General features: G+C 37.6%; 1 protein-coding gene across 3 annotated transcripts in view; it reads left to right on the plus strand.

The window, feature by feature from the left end:
* NUP205 (nucleoporin 205) overlaps positions 1 to 18,863 on the plus strand; it is an 85,071-nt gene extending 66,208 nt beyond the window's left edge. For 2 of the 3 annotated variants that reach the window (XM_004430727.3, XM_087431160.1), the window contains 9 exons: positions 57 to 183; positions 3,219 to 3,295; positions 5,594 to 5,722; positions 5,939 to 6,065; positions 13,621 to 13,787; positions 15,352 to 15,475; positions 15,945 to 16,073; positions 16,846 to 16,919; positions 18,499 to 18,863. In XM_004430727.3, the coding sequence (XP_004430784.2) occupies positions 57 to 183; positions 3,219 to 3,295; positions 5,594 to 5,722; positions 5,939 to 6,065; positions 13,621 to 13,787; positions 15,352 to 15,475; positions 15,945 to 16,073; positions 16,846 to 16,919; positions 18,499 to 18,651 (1,107 nt within the window). In that variant the 3' untranslated portion in view covers positions 18,652 to 18,863. Of the gene's footprint in view, positions 1 to 56; positions 184 to 3,218; positions 3,296 to 5,593; positions 5,723 to 5,938; positions 6,066 to 13,620; positions 13,788 to 15,351; positions 15,476 to 15,944; positions 16,074 to 16,845; positions 16,920 to 18,498 lie in introns of those variants that run through there. The other variant, XR_015552225.1, reaches the window with a different exon arrangement.
* Positions 18,864 to 19,196: the final 333 nt, after the last annotated feature.

Consider the following 19,196-nt stretch of genomic DNA (forward strand, 5'->3'; position numbering starts at 1 on the left):
TTTTCTCTGCTCTTCCACATTTGTCTCTTCCATTTCTCCTCTTTTCCTTGGCTTAGGTGTTGCAGTTTCTCATTTCGCATTCTGATACCATACAAGCAATCTTGCGCTGTCAGGATGTTAGTGCTGGGTCTTTGCAGGAATTGGCTCTGCTGACAGGAATTATAAGTAAAGCAGGACTTCCTGGTGAGTTGATTATGCTGAATGGACTTTTAATAATTCTTTGTGGATTGACACACACTTAATAGAGTGAGGTCTTTATTACTTTGCAACTATATATGACTTATTTGAAATTGGTACTAACAGAATTAACTGCCTTTTTAAAAATAATGTTTATATTTATAAAAATGATATATGCTCATATAAAAAGAGTTCAAGAAAATAATTAAAATAACTTAAAATCCCACTACCTATTGAGGGAGGCACTTGGAGCCTGTGCTCATTCTGAGGAGATCCCAGCCTCCGCTCCACTCAGCCTTGGTGTGGCTCAGTCCTGTGGGCTTATTATGCTCGTTTCCCCAACTCATTCCAGTGTCCTTAGATGATGCCAAGTCAGGTCACCCTTCTTGCCTCTACTACGGTCCCATAGTGCTATGTAGTGGTTCTCCTAATGGTGTTTCCCTTGATTTCTCCGTGGCTTACCTAATTACTCTAATATGCTTCTTTGCAAGTTGTAGAATCTCCATGAGAATTTGCAAGAGTTTGTTGATTTATCTTCTTTCCTCCATACTGCTTCTGAGGGGTAGGGTAAGGGTCATGAGCTGAATCATGCTGCTTGCTCCACCAGAATTTTCTCTATCTTTTTTTTTTTTCCTTAGCCACCTCCATTTTTCAGTATTTATGGCATAAGTTGGCCCTTTCCTTTTTTGGTGAATTTCTTTCATTGTGTAGGTTGATAACAGGAGAGCTATTCTATGATGCTATTTCATTCTGCTATCTTAACCCAGAAGCACTGAGTTAGGTATAAAGAAAATTTACCTTTTATCAAATCCTCTGGCAAATTGGTTTTGTTGATGAAGTCTTTTTTCGTTAATTTTTTTAAATGTCTAATCATTCTGTATTTTGCTAATAGCAGCATTTGACCTTGGCAGTGTATTAAGATTATATTCGGAAAAGCACAGTTGATGCTCATGATAAATTCAAACAAAAGAACAGAGTAAAAAGTACCTTGACCAGCACTTCCTGCTCTCTAAAAGGAACCAGTTATCAATGTAGTTTATTTTCTGTGCATGTGTGTATAAAATATCCCCCTCCCTATAGAAATGAAATATACCATACACACTGCTCTGTAACTTTTTTTTCCATTGTGTCTTGGAGATCTTTTCTCATCAGCGCATATAGCTCCTACCTCATTCTTTTTAATTGGCTGCATAGTTTTCCAGTTGTGAGCTAATTAACCAGACCTCTGTTGTTTAACCAGACCCCTATGACATGTTGACTGTTTCTGATCTTTTTTAAAATTTCAAAGTGTGGCTTTTAATAACTTTGTGTGTGTGTACACATATGTATACATGTACATTTTTGTAGATTTGGGCTGGTATGCTTGATAAATTCCTGGCAGTGCTTGGTCAAATATATATACTTAAAATTTTTTTTAAAAGATAATGCCAAATACCCTCCCCAATTTTTTAAACAATTTTTAACAATTGTCACTCCTATCAACCCTACTCTGCACAGTTTAGTCCTGATTACATATCGTTTGGTGTTATCCTATAACTTCACTATGTATTTTTGTCTTAAATCTCCCATTAAATTATAATCCTATTTATACTTTGTAACCCCCATATTGCCTAGCCCAGTACTGGATATGTCATACCTCCTCAACCTTATCAGCAGGTTAATTTTTTTCTATGACTCACAGATATTCTGAAAAATGTTTTGGAGTTGAGATTGATATGTATGGTACACAGAGTAGTCAGGTGGCATCTAACAGAAGGGTCTTATGGAAGCTGACAATTGGTAGTCTTTTTAAGTAGAGGCAGCAGTTGATGTGCAGGGGGAAGAAAAGAACTGGGGAATAGCAACATATGTGGCAGAGATCAGTAAGTTTGAGGACAAAGAGGAAAAAGCCAAAGTTCCATGATAGTGTTAGGTGCAAAATCCAGCTTTCAAGGGATTAAGATGGGAAAGGAGGGCAAACGAATTACAAGCAGCAAATGTAGAAAAAATATTTCAAGAATTTGATATTAACCAGGGTTTGCTTGTTTTGTTTTAGAGTACAAGGGAGACCTAAACATATTTTCAAATAGTGAGGAAAAATCCTCTGTGGCAGGGTAGCTTTTATTACACTAGAAAAGAAAGTGATTCTGGGAGCAGCCTCCCAGAGGAGGTCGAGGTGGGAAGGGATGGGATCTACTGGAATAATGAGGCACAGGTCAGGTATAACAAGCCAACACGTGCCAGATGATATGAGTATCTTCTTTAAATTTGTGTTGAGCTCACGGGCTTGAGAAATATAGAAACAGGAGGGCTTGTCATTATAAGGAGCAAAGGATAAGGTTCTGGGTTACCTGCTGTGGAGTATGCTTGGAAGTAAGAAATTAATTAAACGGATTGTGAAAGCACATAGAAAGTTAAGATGGTTAGGACAGGTTCGAGTGGGTTCTCCTCAGCACGACTACAGTCATGAAACAAAGAAACCAATGGGAAGAATGACCTGTGGGTTTGCTTGGAGGGCTTGATAGAAATAAAGGGAGTTCCCAGTATTACAAGAGGTTGATCAGCTTGATTTAGGAATTTTGTCATGGGTCCAAACTGAGAAGTTGAATGGAAATTTTGTGGATGTGCAAACTGTACTTTGCCTAAAGGAAAAGGAAAAATCAAGTGATACAATACTTAGAAAAGTTAAAAGAAAAAAGAAATGCATTTTATTCTTAGTGTTTTATATTCTAAACTCTTTCATGAGAAAAGTAATTTACTGCTGAATTTAGGAAATTTTAACTTCTATGGTCATAAATAAAAAGTAACTTTTTCTCAAAAACTTTAAAAAGTGCCTTTTAAAATCACTAATTCAATCTAGATTTAGATTGCATATGAATGAATATGTGGTTGTGCACTTGTAACCTTTGTATAGTCATATTTCTCAAAACGCCTTCATGGCAGCCTGTGTCTCTTCATGCACATAAAGAATATAAAATCATAGAACTGCCGTTCCTAGTTTTTTAAATGTGTTTATTGTGTTGATTATAAAACTACATTTAAAAGCATTCCAAATTTTATAGGTATATTAAGTGAACTTGATGTTGACGTGAATGAAGGATCTCTAATGGAGCTACAGGGACATATTGGAAGATTCCAGGTAACTGATTTTTATTTCTTTAAAGAGCAGCCATAAGGCTTGTAACAAAATTCAACAGTGCTCTCACCCCTCCCTGTTCTGCTCCCTGGATTTGGGCAAACTGTTTCAATGATTCTTTGATATCAGTTGAAACTGATAAATACGCTTATAAAAACTAAATAATACGCTTATATTGCTACAACTTGATTTTCCAATTTTAGGAATCATCTATTGACTTTCCATCAAGGAGGATGAGAATTTAGATCTCTTTACTCCTTTTCTTCCACCATACAATATGTACATTTCTCATAACACTACCCCAAAATCCAACATAATTACATCATAATTTGATTAGATCAGTATTTAGTGTTACATTATTATTACTATGTAAATGTCATTTATCATTAAACCATGGAAGATATGTTACTTTTCTGTGCAACATTATGATTTCCCTAGAGTAACTAATTTTTTTTTTTTTTTTGGTGAGGAGGATTTGCTGTGAGCTAATATCTTTGGCAATCTTCCTCTTTTCTTTTCTGCTTGAGGAAGATTAGCCCTGAGCTAACATCTGTGCCATGTGTCTGTGCTGTGTCTTCCTCTGTTTTGCATGTGGGATGCCTCCACAGCATGGCTGATGAATGGAGTAGGTTATGCCCAGGATCTGAACCCTCGAACCCTGGCCACCAAAGTGGAGCACGCAGAACTCTAAACCACTCTGCCACGGAGCTGGCCCCTGTTTCTTTTTTTATTTGTTTTGTTTTTATGTACCTATTTCTAATTTATTCCCAAACTCTCCTACAGTTCTGTATTCTCCTTTCTATATATTCAAACATATTAGATAGCTTATCAATCAGATATTTTATCATAGTCTTTCTGGGAGCCTCTGGCCTGCTTTGATCTGAACATCTTCACTTTTTATTGGCTGCAGAGTAATTTATACACTGGAATTTATATTTCGTTGTTTTGGATACAGTAATTTACTTAAGCAATCCTCTTTTCATGAGCTGTTTTTCAAGTTTTCATAAGAAAAATGCTGCCATCAGCATTTTTGTGTACCAATTTTTAAATAATAGATTAAATAACATAACTAGGTCCAGGGGTATACACATAGTACATTTGAGTCATTATCAAGCAGCACTCCAGAAAGGGTTGCACTCTCACCAACACAACCCAGATTCTCTCTCTTTTCTTTTTTTTTCAGTCTTTTAACCTTTATCATTGGTAGAGAGAAAAAGATATTTTTGATGGCTCTTTCATAAAATGACCTCTGGAAGTGTTTTAGTGTATCTATTTTATCTGTTAAGAGTAGCAAACAGCCTGTTATAAGTTTTAAAAATAGATATAACTATTTTGGCAAAATAAGTTTATATTATAGTCTCCTTAATATGTTTTGCCTTATCCAGACTTAATATTTAAACTAACGTTAGTTTAAATAGGATATTATATATTATGTGTGTAGGTATGTGTATGGGTAATACCAATTTTTAAAATACTTGTTTTTATTGTCCACTTACTGTGTGCAGAACACTATACTAAGCACTTTAAATATAATTCAGTGTCTCAGGTAATCCTGATAACAACCTTGTAAGGTAGAATTACTCTTATCACTCTAGAAATGTGAAAATAGAGGCTTGTTCCAGGTCACATAGCAAAAAGTCATGTACCTGCTATTGGAACCCACATCTCTGATTCCAAACCCATGTACTAACCACGAGATATACTGCCAATTTTGAAAAGCTTGTCCTTTCCTTTTGAGAACCTTAGGAAAAATTGTATTCTCAGGTGAAAAGTACCAATGTTTCAAGCAGATGACATTTGCATTTTACCTGCCAAGGCTACCTGTGTGGAACAACTCCTTTATGACGTCCCCAAAAGCAGCCACAGGAGTAACAGCCTTTAAATTTGAGCCTTAGTAGACAAAATTATCATGGACATGCTTGTTACAAACCATCTTCTATTTGCCATCTCATTTTGCTTCTCATTGTTTATCAACTTGTATTTATTTAATGGGTATCTATCAAGGAATTATTTGGTGTGATAAGAAAATTCTTCAGCAAACATAAATTATAGTGGGGATTAACTGCTAAGAAAATTGATATTCTTTTAATGAGTTGACTGCCAAGCAAATACATTTGCAAAAAGGTGAATTTTAATAGTGCTAACTTTAGTTGACTCAGTTGGAAGTAAGAAATCAGACACTTTCAAGAGTGATTCCACTCCTCACTGAGTTTTTCTTTTTTATAATCCCTCAAGAAAGAGAAGGCACTAATTTTAAACATATCCAACTACATATGAACAAAATATCTTTTTCTTTCTTAGCGCCAATGCTTAGGATTACTGAGTCGCTTTGGTGGCTCCGACAGACTGCGTCAGTTTAAATTTCAAGATGATAATGTGGAGGGAGATAGAGTGAGCAAGAAAGATGAGATCGAACTGGCTATGCAGCAGGTAAGAGAAGTGAGAATTGTATAACTGTTCTTTAAGATTTTTATGTTTTTGGAAATATTTGATAAAAATAACAGATGTAATTTTACAAATTGATTTGTAATTTGTTGTAATTTTACAAATTGATCTATAACTTTGTTCTCCTTCAAATATGGATTTCCATGATGTTAGGGTATTTGGGGAGCTAATACTTTTGTTACTGCTATTTTTCCATTGTAGATTTGTGCCAATGTCATGGAATATTGCCAGTCACTCATGTTACAGAGTTCCTCTACCTTTCAGCATGCTGTGTGTCTCTTCACCCCTAGCCTGTCAGAAACCATTAATAGAGATGGACCCCGGCAAGGTGAGCTTAGTTCTTTCTTTTTGTATTTGAGGAATTTAGTTGCTGTGATTATGACAAGCTCTAGTTGGTTCTAGTAAGATGCAATTTTTTTTTTTTGTGAGGAAGATCAGATCAGCCCTGAGCTAACATCCATGCTAATCCTCCTCTTTTTGCTGAGGAAGACCGGCTCTGAGCTAACACCTATTGCCAATCCTCCTCCTTTTTTTTTTTTTCCCCCAAAGCCCCAGTAGATAGTTGTATGTCATAGTTGCACATCCTTTTAGTTGCTGTATGTGGCATGCGGCCTCAGCATGGCCGGAGAAGCGGTGCGTCAGTGCGCGCCCAGGATCTGAACCCGGGCCGCCAGTAGCGGAGCGTGAGCACTTAACCGCTAAGCCACGGGGCCGGCCCCGCAATTTTTTCTTTACAAGCAATTAATGGAAAAAGTTTTAAACAATTTTTAGAAGGAGTGGTGAGGAGATGCTATTGTCAGATCTGTGGATAGGCTGGAAAGCTCAAGAGAATAGAGAAATTCAAGATTTTCTGAGGATAAGTCTAGAAGAGCCTTGTGGGGAGAGTATGCTTTTGATTAGTACTTGAGACCCCAAAGAAAGGATCTAGGGTTAGAGAGTAAGCTAGCTAGGTGAAAAATATGAAAATATAATAGGCGGTTTGTATATAAATCATGTTAAGCTGAATACAGTGTCTAAGTTGGGTTTTGTATTAAAACTCCAAATTTCTTTAACATAGCAAGGTAAAATTTAAATATACTAAGTAAGCTGACGTAGCCTGTGATTTCCTAATAACATTGTAGGGAAGATTTGGAATATGAGGCAGGATTATGGATTGATTAAAGCTGTTATCCCATGGGACACTCAAAAGACAAAGCCCATTCAGATCTTGGTGGTGGCAATGGAATGGACTGCTGGTGATTTCAAGTCTTGTGTTGGAAATTTCTGAAAATTATTTTGTCATATTTCATCCTCTTCAGGATCTTATTTTCCTTGAAAATTGCTTAATCACAAAAAATACATATTTAATAGATTATAAAAATTTAGTTTAACATATAACTTCTATTGTATATAAATTGTGCTAAGAACTCTGTCTAACTCGATTATAAAATGTCGTAGCTAATAGGATTAAAAATTTTTTTTAATTAAAGTATTATTTATATACAACAACATTCACCAATTTTAGGTGTACAGTTTCAATAATTTTGGTAATTGTATACAGTGTATAACTACCACCACAATCAAAATACAGGATAATTCCATTCTCCCTAAAAGTTTCTTTTTGACTGTTTACATTTGATTGTTTCCTTTGACCCCTGGCCCAGGTATCTACTCTTGCTTTCTGTCACAATAGTTTTGCCTTTTACAGAATTTTATATAAATAGAATCATTCAGTATGTAGTCTTTGTGTTTTGACTTTTTTTTACTTAGCTCAATGCTTTTGAAATTTGTCCATATCGTGTGTATCATTATTGTGTTCCTTTTTATTGCTGAGTAGTATTCCGTATTTAAAATATACCACAATTTGTTTATCTGTTCACTAATGATAGACATTTGGGTTATTTCCAGTTTTTTGGCTATTATGAATAATGCTGCTATGAATATTTGCATATAGAAATTTGTGTGGACATATGTTTTCATATCTCTTAAGTAGATACCTAGGAATGGAATTGCTGGGTTGTATGATATGTTTAACTTTATAAGATGCTGCCATTCTGTTTTACAAAGTGACAAGTATTTTGCATTTCCACCAGCAACGTATGAGAGTTCTAGTTGATCCACCTCATTTATCTGGATATTAACCATATTTGATGCTCTTCATTCTTTGCTGATAATTGGAGTTTCCATCTGGTATCATTTTTCTTCAGGCCAAAGAATTTCTTTTAGTACAGGTCTGCTGGTGATGAATTCTCTTATATTTCTTTTATTGAAAATGTCTTGATATCACCTTCATTCTTGCAGAATAATTTTGCTGAATATGGAATTCTGAGTTGGCAGTTTTTTACTTTCTATACTTTAAAGGTACCGTTGTACTTTCTTTTGGCTTCCGTGATTTCTAATGAGCACTGGCCATTGATGGCAGTGTTGTTCCCCTGTAGGTAAGGTATTGTTTCTCTCTTGCTGCTCTTAGGATGTGCCCTTTTTCTTTCAGCAGTTTGAGTTTTATGCCTTGGTGTGGGATTCTTTGTTTTTATTGTTTAGTGTTTGTTGAGCATCTTGCATCTATACATTTCTGTGTTTTATCAATTTTGGGAAAAGTTTATCCATTTTTTTCTTGAAATATTTCTTAGCCCTGTTCTCTCCAAACTTTTATTAGACTGTTTGATGCTGTATAATAGGTCTCTGAGAGTGTTCATTTTTTTTCAATCTTTTTTCTCTCTGTTCTTTTCCTTGAATATTTTCAGTTGATCCATCTTCTAGTTTACTTATTCTTTCCTCAATAAGCTCCATTGGCTGTTAAGTATATCCAGTGAATTTTTTATTTCAAAAACTGTATTTTTCAGTTCTAGAATTTCTATTTGGTTCTTTTATAACATTTCTGTTTTCTCTACTGACATTTCTTATGGTTTTTATTGATTGTGAGCATATTTTGTTTTCCTTCCATTAGAGTAGTTATAATGGCTATTTTAAAACCCTCATTCACTAGTTTCCAACATCTGGTTCATCTGGGATTAGACATGATTGATTTTCTTGTCTCTTGAGAATGTGGTCCATTTTCTTAGTTGTTCGTATGCTGGGTAATTTAAATTGTATATTGGACATTGTGAAGTGGTGAAGTTTCTAGATTCTGTTATTTTTTGTTTTCCCCTGAGTGTTATTTCCTTTGTTTTAGCTGGCAATTATCCTGGCTATCCTTGAACTGTGAACACTGACTCTCAGCTGGCATGTGCTGTCTCAATTTAAGTCTTTTGCCTTTAGCTGAGCTGTTTTGAGCGTGTTCCATGCATACTTGGTTCAGGGGTCAGTCAGTGATGTGGGCAGCCTTGGGGATCCCCTCTCTAGCTCTTTCCAGACTCCCCCAGCTTTTTCAGTGGTCATGGTTTCCCAGCTTCCCAGCTTCTTTTTTGGTTTCCCAGACTTGAATAACTGTGCTTCTTCCATCAGCACCCCTGCCTCTGCACTGTTGTACTTGTGCTACTGCCAGCTCTACTTAGCCCCAGGCTGAAGGCCGTGGAGATGGGAACTTACTTGTGCAGTTGTACAGGTTCTGTCTGCCCTCCTCCTAGTGACTCTGCACTTCCTACCAGTGTCTCTCTGCTTCTCTTCACTCTCTGGTACCTTCAGGCAGTTGTTTTTTGTATTATGTCTGGGTTTTTTAGTTCTCTGCTATGGGCGGGAGGTGGGGAGTGGGCTGTTGTCTGGTATGGTTTTCGTTTGTCACACTTGGAAGCAGAAGTCTTTAATATCTAATAGTACCTTTACTTAAAGATACCTTTCATTTAGTGATTCATTTGGAGTAGTCTTACTTAGGTAAGAGTATGTCTTAGAGAAATTGAGGAAGTAGCCGTAAAGATTTATAGTTCTATTTTATGAGGTAAATGCTGAAATCATTTAGATTGGAGATATAAAATAGTTCCTTCGACTTAGTTAACAAATTAATTTTACATAGTTCTAGCTTTCTCCTATATTCAAAAAGTTTGCTGCCAGGAAGATCACTAGAATAAAAAGGTGCCACCATGGGAAGATTCCCACCACGGGAAGACTTCGATCCCGGCATGCCCACATCAGTATGAGGGGAAAGTTCCCTTTCTAGTCCAGGTAGCTTGGTAAATGTGAAAAGAATTCATCTTCACTTTGGAAGGGCATGGAATGATTGGGAATCCTACCCAAAGACCCCCTTTTTATTCAGAACAGTGGTTTTCCTGCACTCAGCAGTGACATTTAATCTAATCCACCCCCTCTCTATCTGGCAGTTATAAATGTACGTGAATCTGTTTATTAATCCCTGTAGGTCTATAGCTTGACGGAGACCTCTAACTGCCTCAGGAAGACAATCTTGGTCTAACCCCTTGAATCTAACTTTTTAAAACAAATTTAACCTGAACGTAAGATTTTCAAACCAAATTGTAATTTTGTCATTTATTCTTCAAAAACATAGGGCCGGCCCTGTGGCTTGGTGGTTAAGTGCGCGCGCTGCGATGCTGGTGGCCCGGGTTCGGATCCCGGGTGCGCATCGAGGCACCACTTCTCCGTTCATCCTGAGGCCGAGTCCCGCATACAGCAACTAGAAGGATGTGCAGCTACGACATACAACTATCCACTGGGGCTTTGGGGGGAAAAAAAATAAAATAAATAAAATCTTTAAAAAAAAACATTAATCATATGCTAATAATGTATCACCAGGAATTATTAAAATTTCATTTAGTTTCTTCTCATTTTGAGTGAATCTTTCACATACTATATCATTCTTTGATCTTTAATACTTAAAGGTGAACTTTATGAAGCTTTATAAATTGATCTTTATTTCTCCTCAGACTTTTTAAAGAGTTAATAATTATATTTTCCTCTGCCAATTCTAGACACAGGAGTGGGTAGGTATGTGGTAGGTTTGAGAATACTTAGTTTTAGAGGGCAGTTTGACTTAGTGGTTAAGAACACAGACTATTGGGGCTGGCCCCGTGGCTTAGCGGTTAAGTGCGCGGGCTCCACTGCTGGCGGCCCGGGTTCGGATCCTGGGCGCGCACCGACGCACCGCTTCTCCGGCCATGCTGAGGCCAAGTCCCACGTGCAGCAACTAGAAGGATGTGCAGCTATGACATACAACTATCTACTGGGGCTTTGGGGGAAAAAAATAAATAAAATTATAAAAAAAAAAAAAAAAAAAAAGAACACAGACTATTGATGAACTGCCTAGATTTGAGTCCTAGTTCTACAAGTGACTATTGGTATGACTTCAGAAAAATTATTAACCCTCTTTGTGTCTTGGTTTCCTTATCTGTAAAATGAAAGTAATAACAAGCTCTCCTCCAATGAATTAATGTAAGGATTAAATGTGTTAATATCTGTAAAGTGCTTTACAACAGTGCCTTGCACTTAGCATTACCTAAATGTTAGCTATTATTATTTCCATTATTGCTATTGTTATTGTTGTTATCATTTAGTATTTTACTATTACTTGTGATCCAGGGACCCTTTCCTATAGCACATCTACTGCCTAGACCTCATGATCTTTCTGGCAGAATCTCTTTCTGTAGTCAAATTTCTCTTGAGCGATCTTCATCTGATGTCTAAGTCTGGTAGCTTCTTTTTTTTTTTTCTTTTTTTTTTTTTTTTTTTTTTAAAGATTTTATTTATTCAGTTTTTTCCCCCCAAAGCCCCATTAGATACTTGTATGTCATAGGCTCACACCCTTCTAGTTGCTGCGTGGGACTCGGCCTCACGTTGGACGGAGAAGTGGTGCTCGGGCGCCCCGGGATCCCAACCCGGCCCGCCAGCATCAGAGCGCGCACACTTAACCGCTAAGCCACGGAGCCGGCCCTAAGTCTGGTAGCTTCTGAACACTATTATTTTCTAGACTTGAGCAAGTTACTGTGTGAAAACTCTTGAAATGCTTTGGAATACTCTCAGCATTAGACCATCATCCTCTTTGTGGATATCTTCCTACTGGAGTAGATAACACAAAAATGTTATCTGGGGGCCAGGGTACCTAAGTTCACTAGGAGAAGGCTCTCGATAACAACCTGTATCGTAGAGACTGTCACATCTTCACTGAAGGCTGGAAAGGGTAACCTGGCAGTTCAGATGAGTCTAGGGTACCCTAGTTGGTGGCAACATCCACCAACAAGGGACTGTTCTCTCTCTTTCCCTCCACTTGAAGACCTATGAGATCTAACTTGGAAGCAAAGTTAAGGGAGATGGTAGTAAAGGAAGCAAATGCAGATCTCTCCTTCTGTATTCATGGCAGTTGGGGCCATTAAACAAAGATTATTCCAAATTGAACTTGAAATTACTTAGGTATTTCTCAAGAAATCCTTCAGTCATAAGAGGAAATTGCTCTATTTGCACTATACAAACTTATCTCTAGCATGCTAGTGTTATTTTTCTTCTAGTTCTTCTTCCCTCTGCAAACAACTTCTCCAACATCCCACTGTCCTTTGCACCTTCATCGGAAAGTAGGCAAGTAAAAGGCAGATCATTTTTTTTTGCTACCCAAATGGAGTTATTGTGGTAAAAGACATATTAAAGCTTAAATCCAATTATATATTTTTAATATTTCAGTTAGTGTTCTCCTTATCTCTTTGGAAGAATGACTTTGAGCTGGGAATTCAGCAACCAGAAAGATGCAGACTGAAAATGAGTCCATATAACTAGAGCTGTAGGGTGAGGCAAGAATTTTTCACCCGGGGTCAGGAAACGTCAAACTTGTGTATAAGGCTTCTTCTGTATGTGTGTGTTTGGGGGGTGGGTGGGGAGATAGGTGTAAAGGTTTATAACTAACATAGAGTTCTCAAGAGGTTTTCACCCAGTAAAGGGTAAGTTGTCTGTATTCATCAGCCAAATTTCCTTATTCTCTCAAAGTCTCCAGCTTTATGTACATACCTGATACAGTATGTGCAGTAGCTCCTAACCACTCCTTTGAACTGTCAGTGATATTTAAAAGTAGTCTTGGGTTTTTTTTATTATTATTATTATTTTTTTATATTCTTTTATTTTTTTATTGATGTTTTAATAGTTTTTAACATTGTGAAATTTTGGGTTGTACCTTTTTGTTTGTCTATCACCATATATATGTCTCCCTTCACCCCTTGTGCCCACCCCCCACCCCCATTGCCCCTGGTAACCACGTTACAGTTTTCTCTGTCTATGTGTTGGTTTATATTCCACATATGAGTGAGATCATACAGTGTTTGTCTTTCTCTTTCTGGCTTACTTCACTTAACATAATACCCTCCAGGCCCATCCATGTTGTTGCAAATGGGACGATTTTGTCTTTTTTTATGGCTGAGTAGTATTCCATTGTATATATATACCACATTTTCTTGATCCAATCGTCAGTCGAGGGACACTTAGGTTGCTTCCACTTCTTGGCTATAGTGAATAATGCTGCAATGAACATAGGGGTGCATAAGCCTCTTTGGATTGTTGATTTCAGGTTCGTTGTAGAGATTCCAAGTAGTGGGATGGCTGGATCATAGGGCATCTCTATTTTTAATTCTTTGAGGAATCTCCATACCGTTTTCCATAGAGGCTGCACCAGTTTGCATTCCCACTAGCTGTGTATGAGGGTTCCTGTTTCTCCACATCCTCTCCAACATTTGTTGTTTTTGTCTTGGTGATTATAGCCATTCTAACAGGCGTGAGGTGATATCTTAGTATTGTTTTGATTTGCATTTCCCTGATGATTGATGTTGAACATCTTTTCATGTGCCTGTTGGCCATCTGTATATCTTCTTTGGAGAAGGGTCTGTTCATTTCCTCTGCCCATTTTTTGATCGGGTTGTTTGTTTTTTTGTTGTTCAGTACGCTGTTAAATTCCTGGGCATTCCTTGTTTTAAAACAGGTCATTTGAAATTCATGTAAAATGTTTGTAAGTGGACATTGTTTTTTATCATCAACTCTGTTAGATACCCAAGCTCCAGTAGTTCCATATTGGCGCCTGCCTGGTTTGGGCATTATCGTCTACCTGCTGAAACAGAGCGCTAATGATTTCTTCAGCTATTATGATAGTCATCGACGGAGTGTCAACAAGCTACAGAATGTAGAGCAGCTTCCACCAGATGAGATAAAAGAGGTATGAATTTTATAATGAGCTGTGGGGACTTTTGAGAAGCCATTGCTTTTACTAATAAGGGCCGGGGGACTGGTGTCAGACTTGTGAGTAAAGACGATGTATGCAGTGAGATGAAAGGAATTAAAATGATTCCTCTGTGTGGCTGAAGAAGAGTCCCTCACCTTAGCACCACACCTCATAAACATAGAAACTCTTGAATGAAAGACAGTGAAGTTGCACCGTTCAAGAAAACCACGTGCCAGTCAGTAAAACGACAGCCGGCCTTTGAGCAGTTTTGGTAATTTATACTCTAGAATTTGTGCTGAGAAACTGAGGTTTCTATTGCAGATGCTTATTCAGTAGAAGCAGTTCCTTAGGTAAGATGTTTCTGTGCCTTCAGCATCTTCAATATCTGTTTAGTGAATTTTTCAGACAAATGGGATGGTGTATCAGACTTGACTGCCTGGTCCCAGTGACCCAGAATCATTCCCTGGCATTTATTGTAGCTAAAGATGCTGAGTTGCTAGGCTTGCTCCCTGAGCAGCCTGCCTTCTTTCCCATTTGGCACAATTGAACTATTAGGCATCTCTTGGCCAGTGCTGAAGCTTCTTGGTGTCCTGTGGCAGCCCAGATGTTGACCATTTTGCCATTCCTGGTTCGCACCAGCTTTCCTGAAAAATTCCATGTCACTCTTAAGAATAGTCAAAGCCTATTCCCTCTTGACACTCTTCTGATAATCATTGGGACCATTTATTGAGTGTTTACAATGAGCCCGGCCCTAAGCTACCAGTTCTACCTGAATACATGAGGCAGATATTGTTGCTACTCCCATTTCTCAGATGAGGAAGGTGAGGCACTGAAAGTTTGAATAACTTACCCAAAGCCACGTAGCTAGCAAGTACAGGTTGAGGCAGGAGTTACTGACCAGGTTCAGGTAATCCCTGAAACTGTGGTTTGCATCTGGCAGCCCTCCCCCTCGCCTATTATTATGGGTGATGCTAGTACTCTTAGAGGAACTGCAGCATCACAGTAAAGTATGTGGCACCTCACCAGCCCCAGTACGCCTTCTGCCCAACCCAGTGTCTGAATTTTCAATTGAACCGTTGTGCTTATAGGTACACCAGATAGAGAAGTGAGTAGGGGAGGTTCTGGTTGATGATCATATTGTTGTTTATGCTCTAGAAGTCTCCTTTACATTCAAAAGATACATGACAGCTGTTACAGAAATTCTCTGTGGCATTGTTACACCTGCTGCTTGGAAAACCTGCTGTTTTGTTTTAATTTGACAGGAAATTCAGGGTTGGTTGGCCCATCAGCAGATTAGAAATGTGTGTTTCAGGGACAAGACATTTTCAGAAAGAAGCAGATGAATATTCATTTGTGAATTCAATTGCTTCTTTGGCTCTCGTTTTTTAAGTTACTAGCTTCCTAACTAGATAATAACTCTTGTCTACAAGGATGTTTAAACTTATTTGAATGTTTTTCACAGTACTTATCACATACGACCTCTTTTATAGTAGATTTTCATTAAATTTTTGTTACAATCTATGTCATTCTTAATACTGCGTTTATTTCTTTTTCTTAGTTGTGTCAGTCTGTGATGCCTGCTGGCGTTGATAAAATCTCCACTGCCCAGAAATATGTTCTAGCACGACGGCGTTTGGTGAAGTTGATCAACAATCGAGCTAAACTGCTCTCCCTCTGTTCTTGTATCCTTACTGAAATCACAGGGGGACTTGAATGGTGACCTTTAAGAGAATCTTCAAATGTAGGAACTGTTTACTTATTCTCACGTTATTTGGACATCAAAAACATGTGGAAAGGGACATAATTACTGTAAATGCCTGATATATTTGCAAATCGAAATATTTTTCTTACCTTTTAGAGTAGCTAATAATCCTGATAATGTATATAGACAGTTCCTGTCTGGACAGGAGATAAGGACACTGGAGACTGTGCTGGCACGGTGCTGTACGGTCCCCACCTCCTTCCTCTCAGCATACCTTGCTGTTTTCTGGGGAGACACCTTCAGTGCATTCTTACTTCGTCTGTTAGACTGAGGCCATGGATACATCACTCAGTGCACACAGTCTCTCCTTTTTTTCTTCTCAGAAACTAGTTTGTAAAAAAAAACATGTGATAAGATTGTTTTCCTTTAATCTGAGCTCTCATCTCTAGTTATCATAGAGACGTGCCTATTTATTCTTTGGCGCCATTTGGAGTACTATTTGTTACACTGCACGCCTACGGATTCTCAGGATTCCTTATTTGCCTCCAGGACCTTATTTAAAAGCAGAAGACTACAAGGTAAACTTTATTTTTTATTATTATTATTTTTTTTGGTGAGGAAGATTGTCCCTGAGCTAACATCTATTCCAATCTTCCTCTATTTTGTATATGGGATGCTGCCACAGCGTGGCTTGAAGAGCGGTGTGTAGGTCAGCACCCGGGATCTGAACCTATGAATCCCGGGGCACCAAAGTGGAGTGTGCGAACTCAACCACTAGGGTGCCAGGCTGGCCCCTAAACTTTATTCTGAAAATTAGTGAACAATAAATGCCTATAGATTTTAGCACCTTGAAAAAGTAGTTACATTTTATTTTTTATCTTTCCAGGTTAGTAAGAATGGATTAGGTCATTGAGAGCTACTTAGTTACTAGACATAGCTATTTTTTGTATTTTACCTCTGTCTGTGTATAATTGTGGGCAGCGTAAGAGCTTCTTGGAGGCTGCTCCTCACTGCTCCTCAGCTTCTTGCAGTTAACGGCTGACCCAGCTCCAGAGTCCCCTGGTCACAAGTAATTTTCCAGAAGAATGGAAGGAGGTCAGCCTAGGCCAATTTCTGGTGTGAACCTCTGTGACTGATGAGCATGTCTTGGATCCCTTAGTGGGGAAGAAACAGAAGAAAAGCGTGAGAACCCTGGCCTAGAACAGGGAAATGCTTCCCAGGGGCTTCCATTTACTGCAAGTTGAAATAGAGTTCTCAATCTTGACCCATGTTTTTCATTATCATCAGGTTCTTCTGCTGTGTAGAAGATATAGATTTGCAAAGCTGGTTTGACTGTGTCTTTATCTCTAGATTCCTTCGCTTCAGAAGCCAACCTGGATTTTAGAAGTGGACTGACTGTAGTGAGCCAACATGACATAGACCAGGTAAGGTTCTATTCTCATTCTTTTTTTTCTTTTTGAAAGGAAAAGCCTGGTATATTAGTAACATTATAGTTTTGGTGTTGCATACAAAGACTTCATTTGAATTCTTGCATAGCCACCTAACAGCCATGTGACTTTGAACAACTTACTTCTGAGCCTTCATTTCCTCATCTAAGTAATAGGAATGAAAATTCAACCTCAAAGAGTTTTGTCAGAATTAAATAAGGTTGCATATGCGAAGCTTGTAGGGTAATGCCTGGAACATAGTTCAGTAATTGGTAGGCATTATGATCTGGAAACTCCTAATTTCTTTTGATTAACTTTGTAGAAGTTTTAGGCTCAAAGTGTCACTTAGCACTTAATTCTTCAGAAAATAATTTAATGGAGAGATTGTGAGTAGCCATTAAAATTCCACTATAGTAGACTATATCATATGGCATTATGTACTTAGTAACCTCTTGATCAGTAGTGTTGGAATGAATGAACAACATTCCAAAAACAATTGAAATGAAAATCTCATATGAAACTAATAGCAAAGTCTTAGAAACAAAGCAGTTACCAGGGTATGTGATATTAGGGAAAATGAATTACAGCTAGGTCAGCTGCTAGGCATCTGAATGTCCTTAGCCATGATTTGATAAAGCCTCTGCTCTTCTCTCATCCCTCTTGGTCACTGCCTTTCTTAAAGCTGAAGGTTGGGCCTTATCGAGGAAAGAAAGGTGCAGTTACAGCATCCTCTAAACCACACTTAGCCAGACATCATAGATACCATGCTCTCATCCTAGCCCCTGACTACTTTTGCCCCTTAGTGACTTTATAGCAGGAATTCATTTTTTGGCTAGACTTGTTTAGGGAAGCTAATGGTAAGTGAGGCCGTGTGCAGAATTAGCCAAACAATAGATCTTCCAGATGTTTAATAAATATATGTTGACTTAATGACCATTTGTTTCATTAGACTGGTCTGTTATAAAGTTAGAAGAAATGTAAGATAAATAATCTTCTCACTCAGTGCTTGATTTTAATGCAAAACCAAAGGCAGGTAGATTCACTAATTTTTACTTAATTTTAGTTTTTCAGTATAATACCAAAAAGACCCATCTGAAGCAACATCTGTGTTCTAAAATACATATGAATTCTAAAGCATGTACCAGTTTCCCTCCCTGCATTTATATTTTTTGAAAGTAAAAGCATGCAAATAGTTTTTTTTTAATTGCAAAATGAAGTAAAAGCTTCTTTCCAACTTATCCTTTGTTTCTTTCCCCAAAGGCACTGACTCTTAACTTCTTATTTGGCCCTTCAGGCCCTTTGTGCATATGTCCATGTATCAGCAGCAGCATCAACAGTTATTGCTATTTAAAAGTGAATTTAAATTTTTACACATTTATGTAAGAAAGGAAAGAAGGAAAATCAGTATCATGCCAATAAATTCCAGGGTGGAAAATGTGAATATTTAGTTAATTTGGTACATGAGAAAGGACCACATTACAAAAATTCAAAGGTGTTTTAAATTGGAAGACATAGAATAAAAGAAATATTTGAGACTGCAGTTTTAATAATGAAATGTCATCTGTGTTATTTCTAGCTTCAGGCCGACACCATCAATGCTTTTGGAGAATCACTACAAAAGAAACTTCTGGACATTGAAGGATTATATTCAAAAGTTCGATCTCGCTATAGTTTCATACAAGCTCTTGTCAGACGTATCCGAGGACTACTGAGGATATCGCGGAACTGAGCACCTGTGCTTGTATTCTTCTAGGGAAGAGAAGAATTGGGGAAAACTGTCTCCATTTTATAAATTAGTTTGTTTCTAAATTATGACCAAAAAATATTTTGCTATTTCGTTCTTTATATATGGACATCTTTCCTGTAAACTTCTTTGCCTGATTTCATCCTCACTAGTGAAAAATAAATACTTTTTAAAAAAACAAACAAAACAAACTGGTCTTTTGAAATTTTACTTAGAAAATGATCAATGTTATTGGGAATCCAACAAACAAACTTTCCACAGTGGTGGTTTTCCCCCAGGGATGTTACTCTGAACACTAAATCAAAGGCATAGTCTAGAAATTCTTAATTTTTCCTCCCTTTATACCTACACTACACTTTTGTGATATTCAGTTTTACTCCAGGGGGTAGAGTGGATAATAAAATATAGCCATGCTCTTTAACAGAATAGTGTCCTCAGTGCTGTGAATAATGTATTACAGAAATGTCTCAAAAAGTCAAACTTTCTCTTCCCTAAAGTTATTTTTTCTTTTCTACATGTAAATGACAATA

The sequence above is a fragment of the Ceratotherium simum genome, chromosome 1 (assembly GCF_057802395.1).
Source record: "Ceratotherium simum simum isolate JZ-2026a chromosome 1, ASM5780239v1, whole genome shotgun sequence".
In the NCBI taxonomy this organism is placed as follows: domain Eukaryota; kingdom Metazoa; phylum Chordata; class Mammalia; order Perissodactyla; family Rhinocerotidae; genus Ceratotherium; species Ceratotherium simum.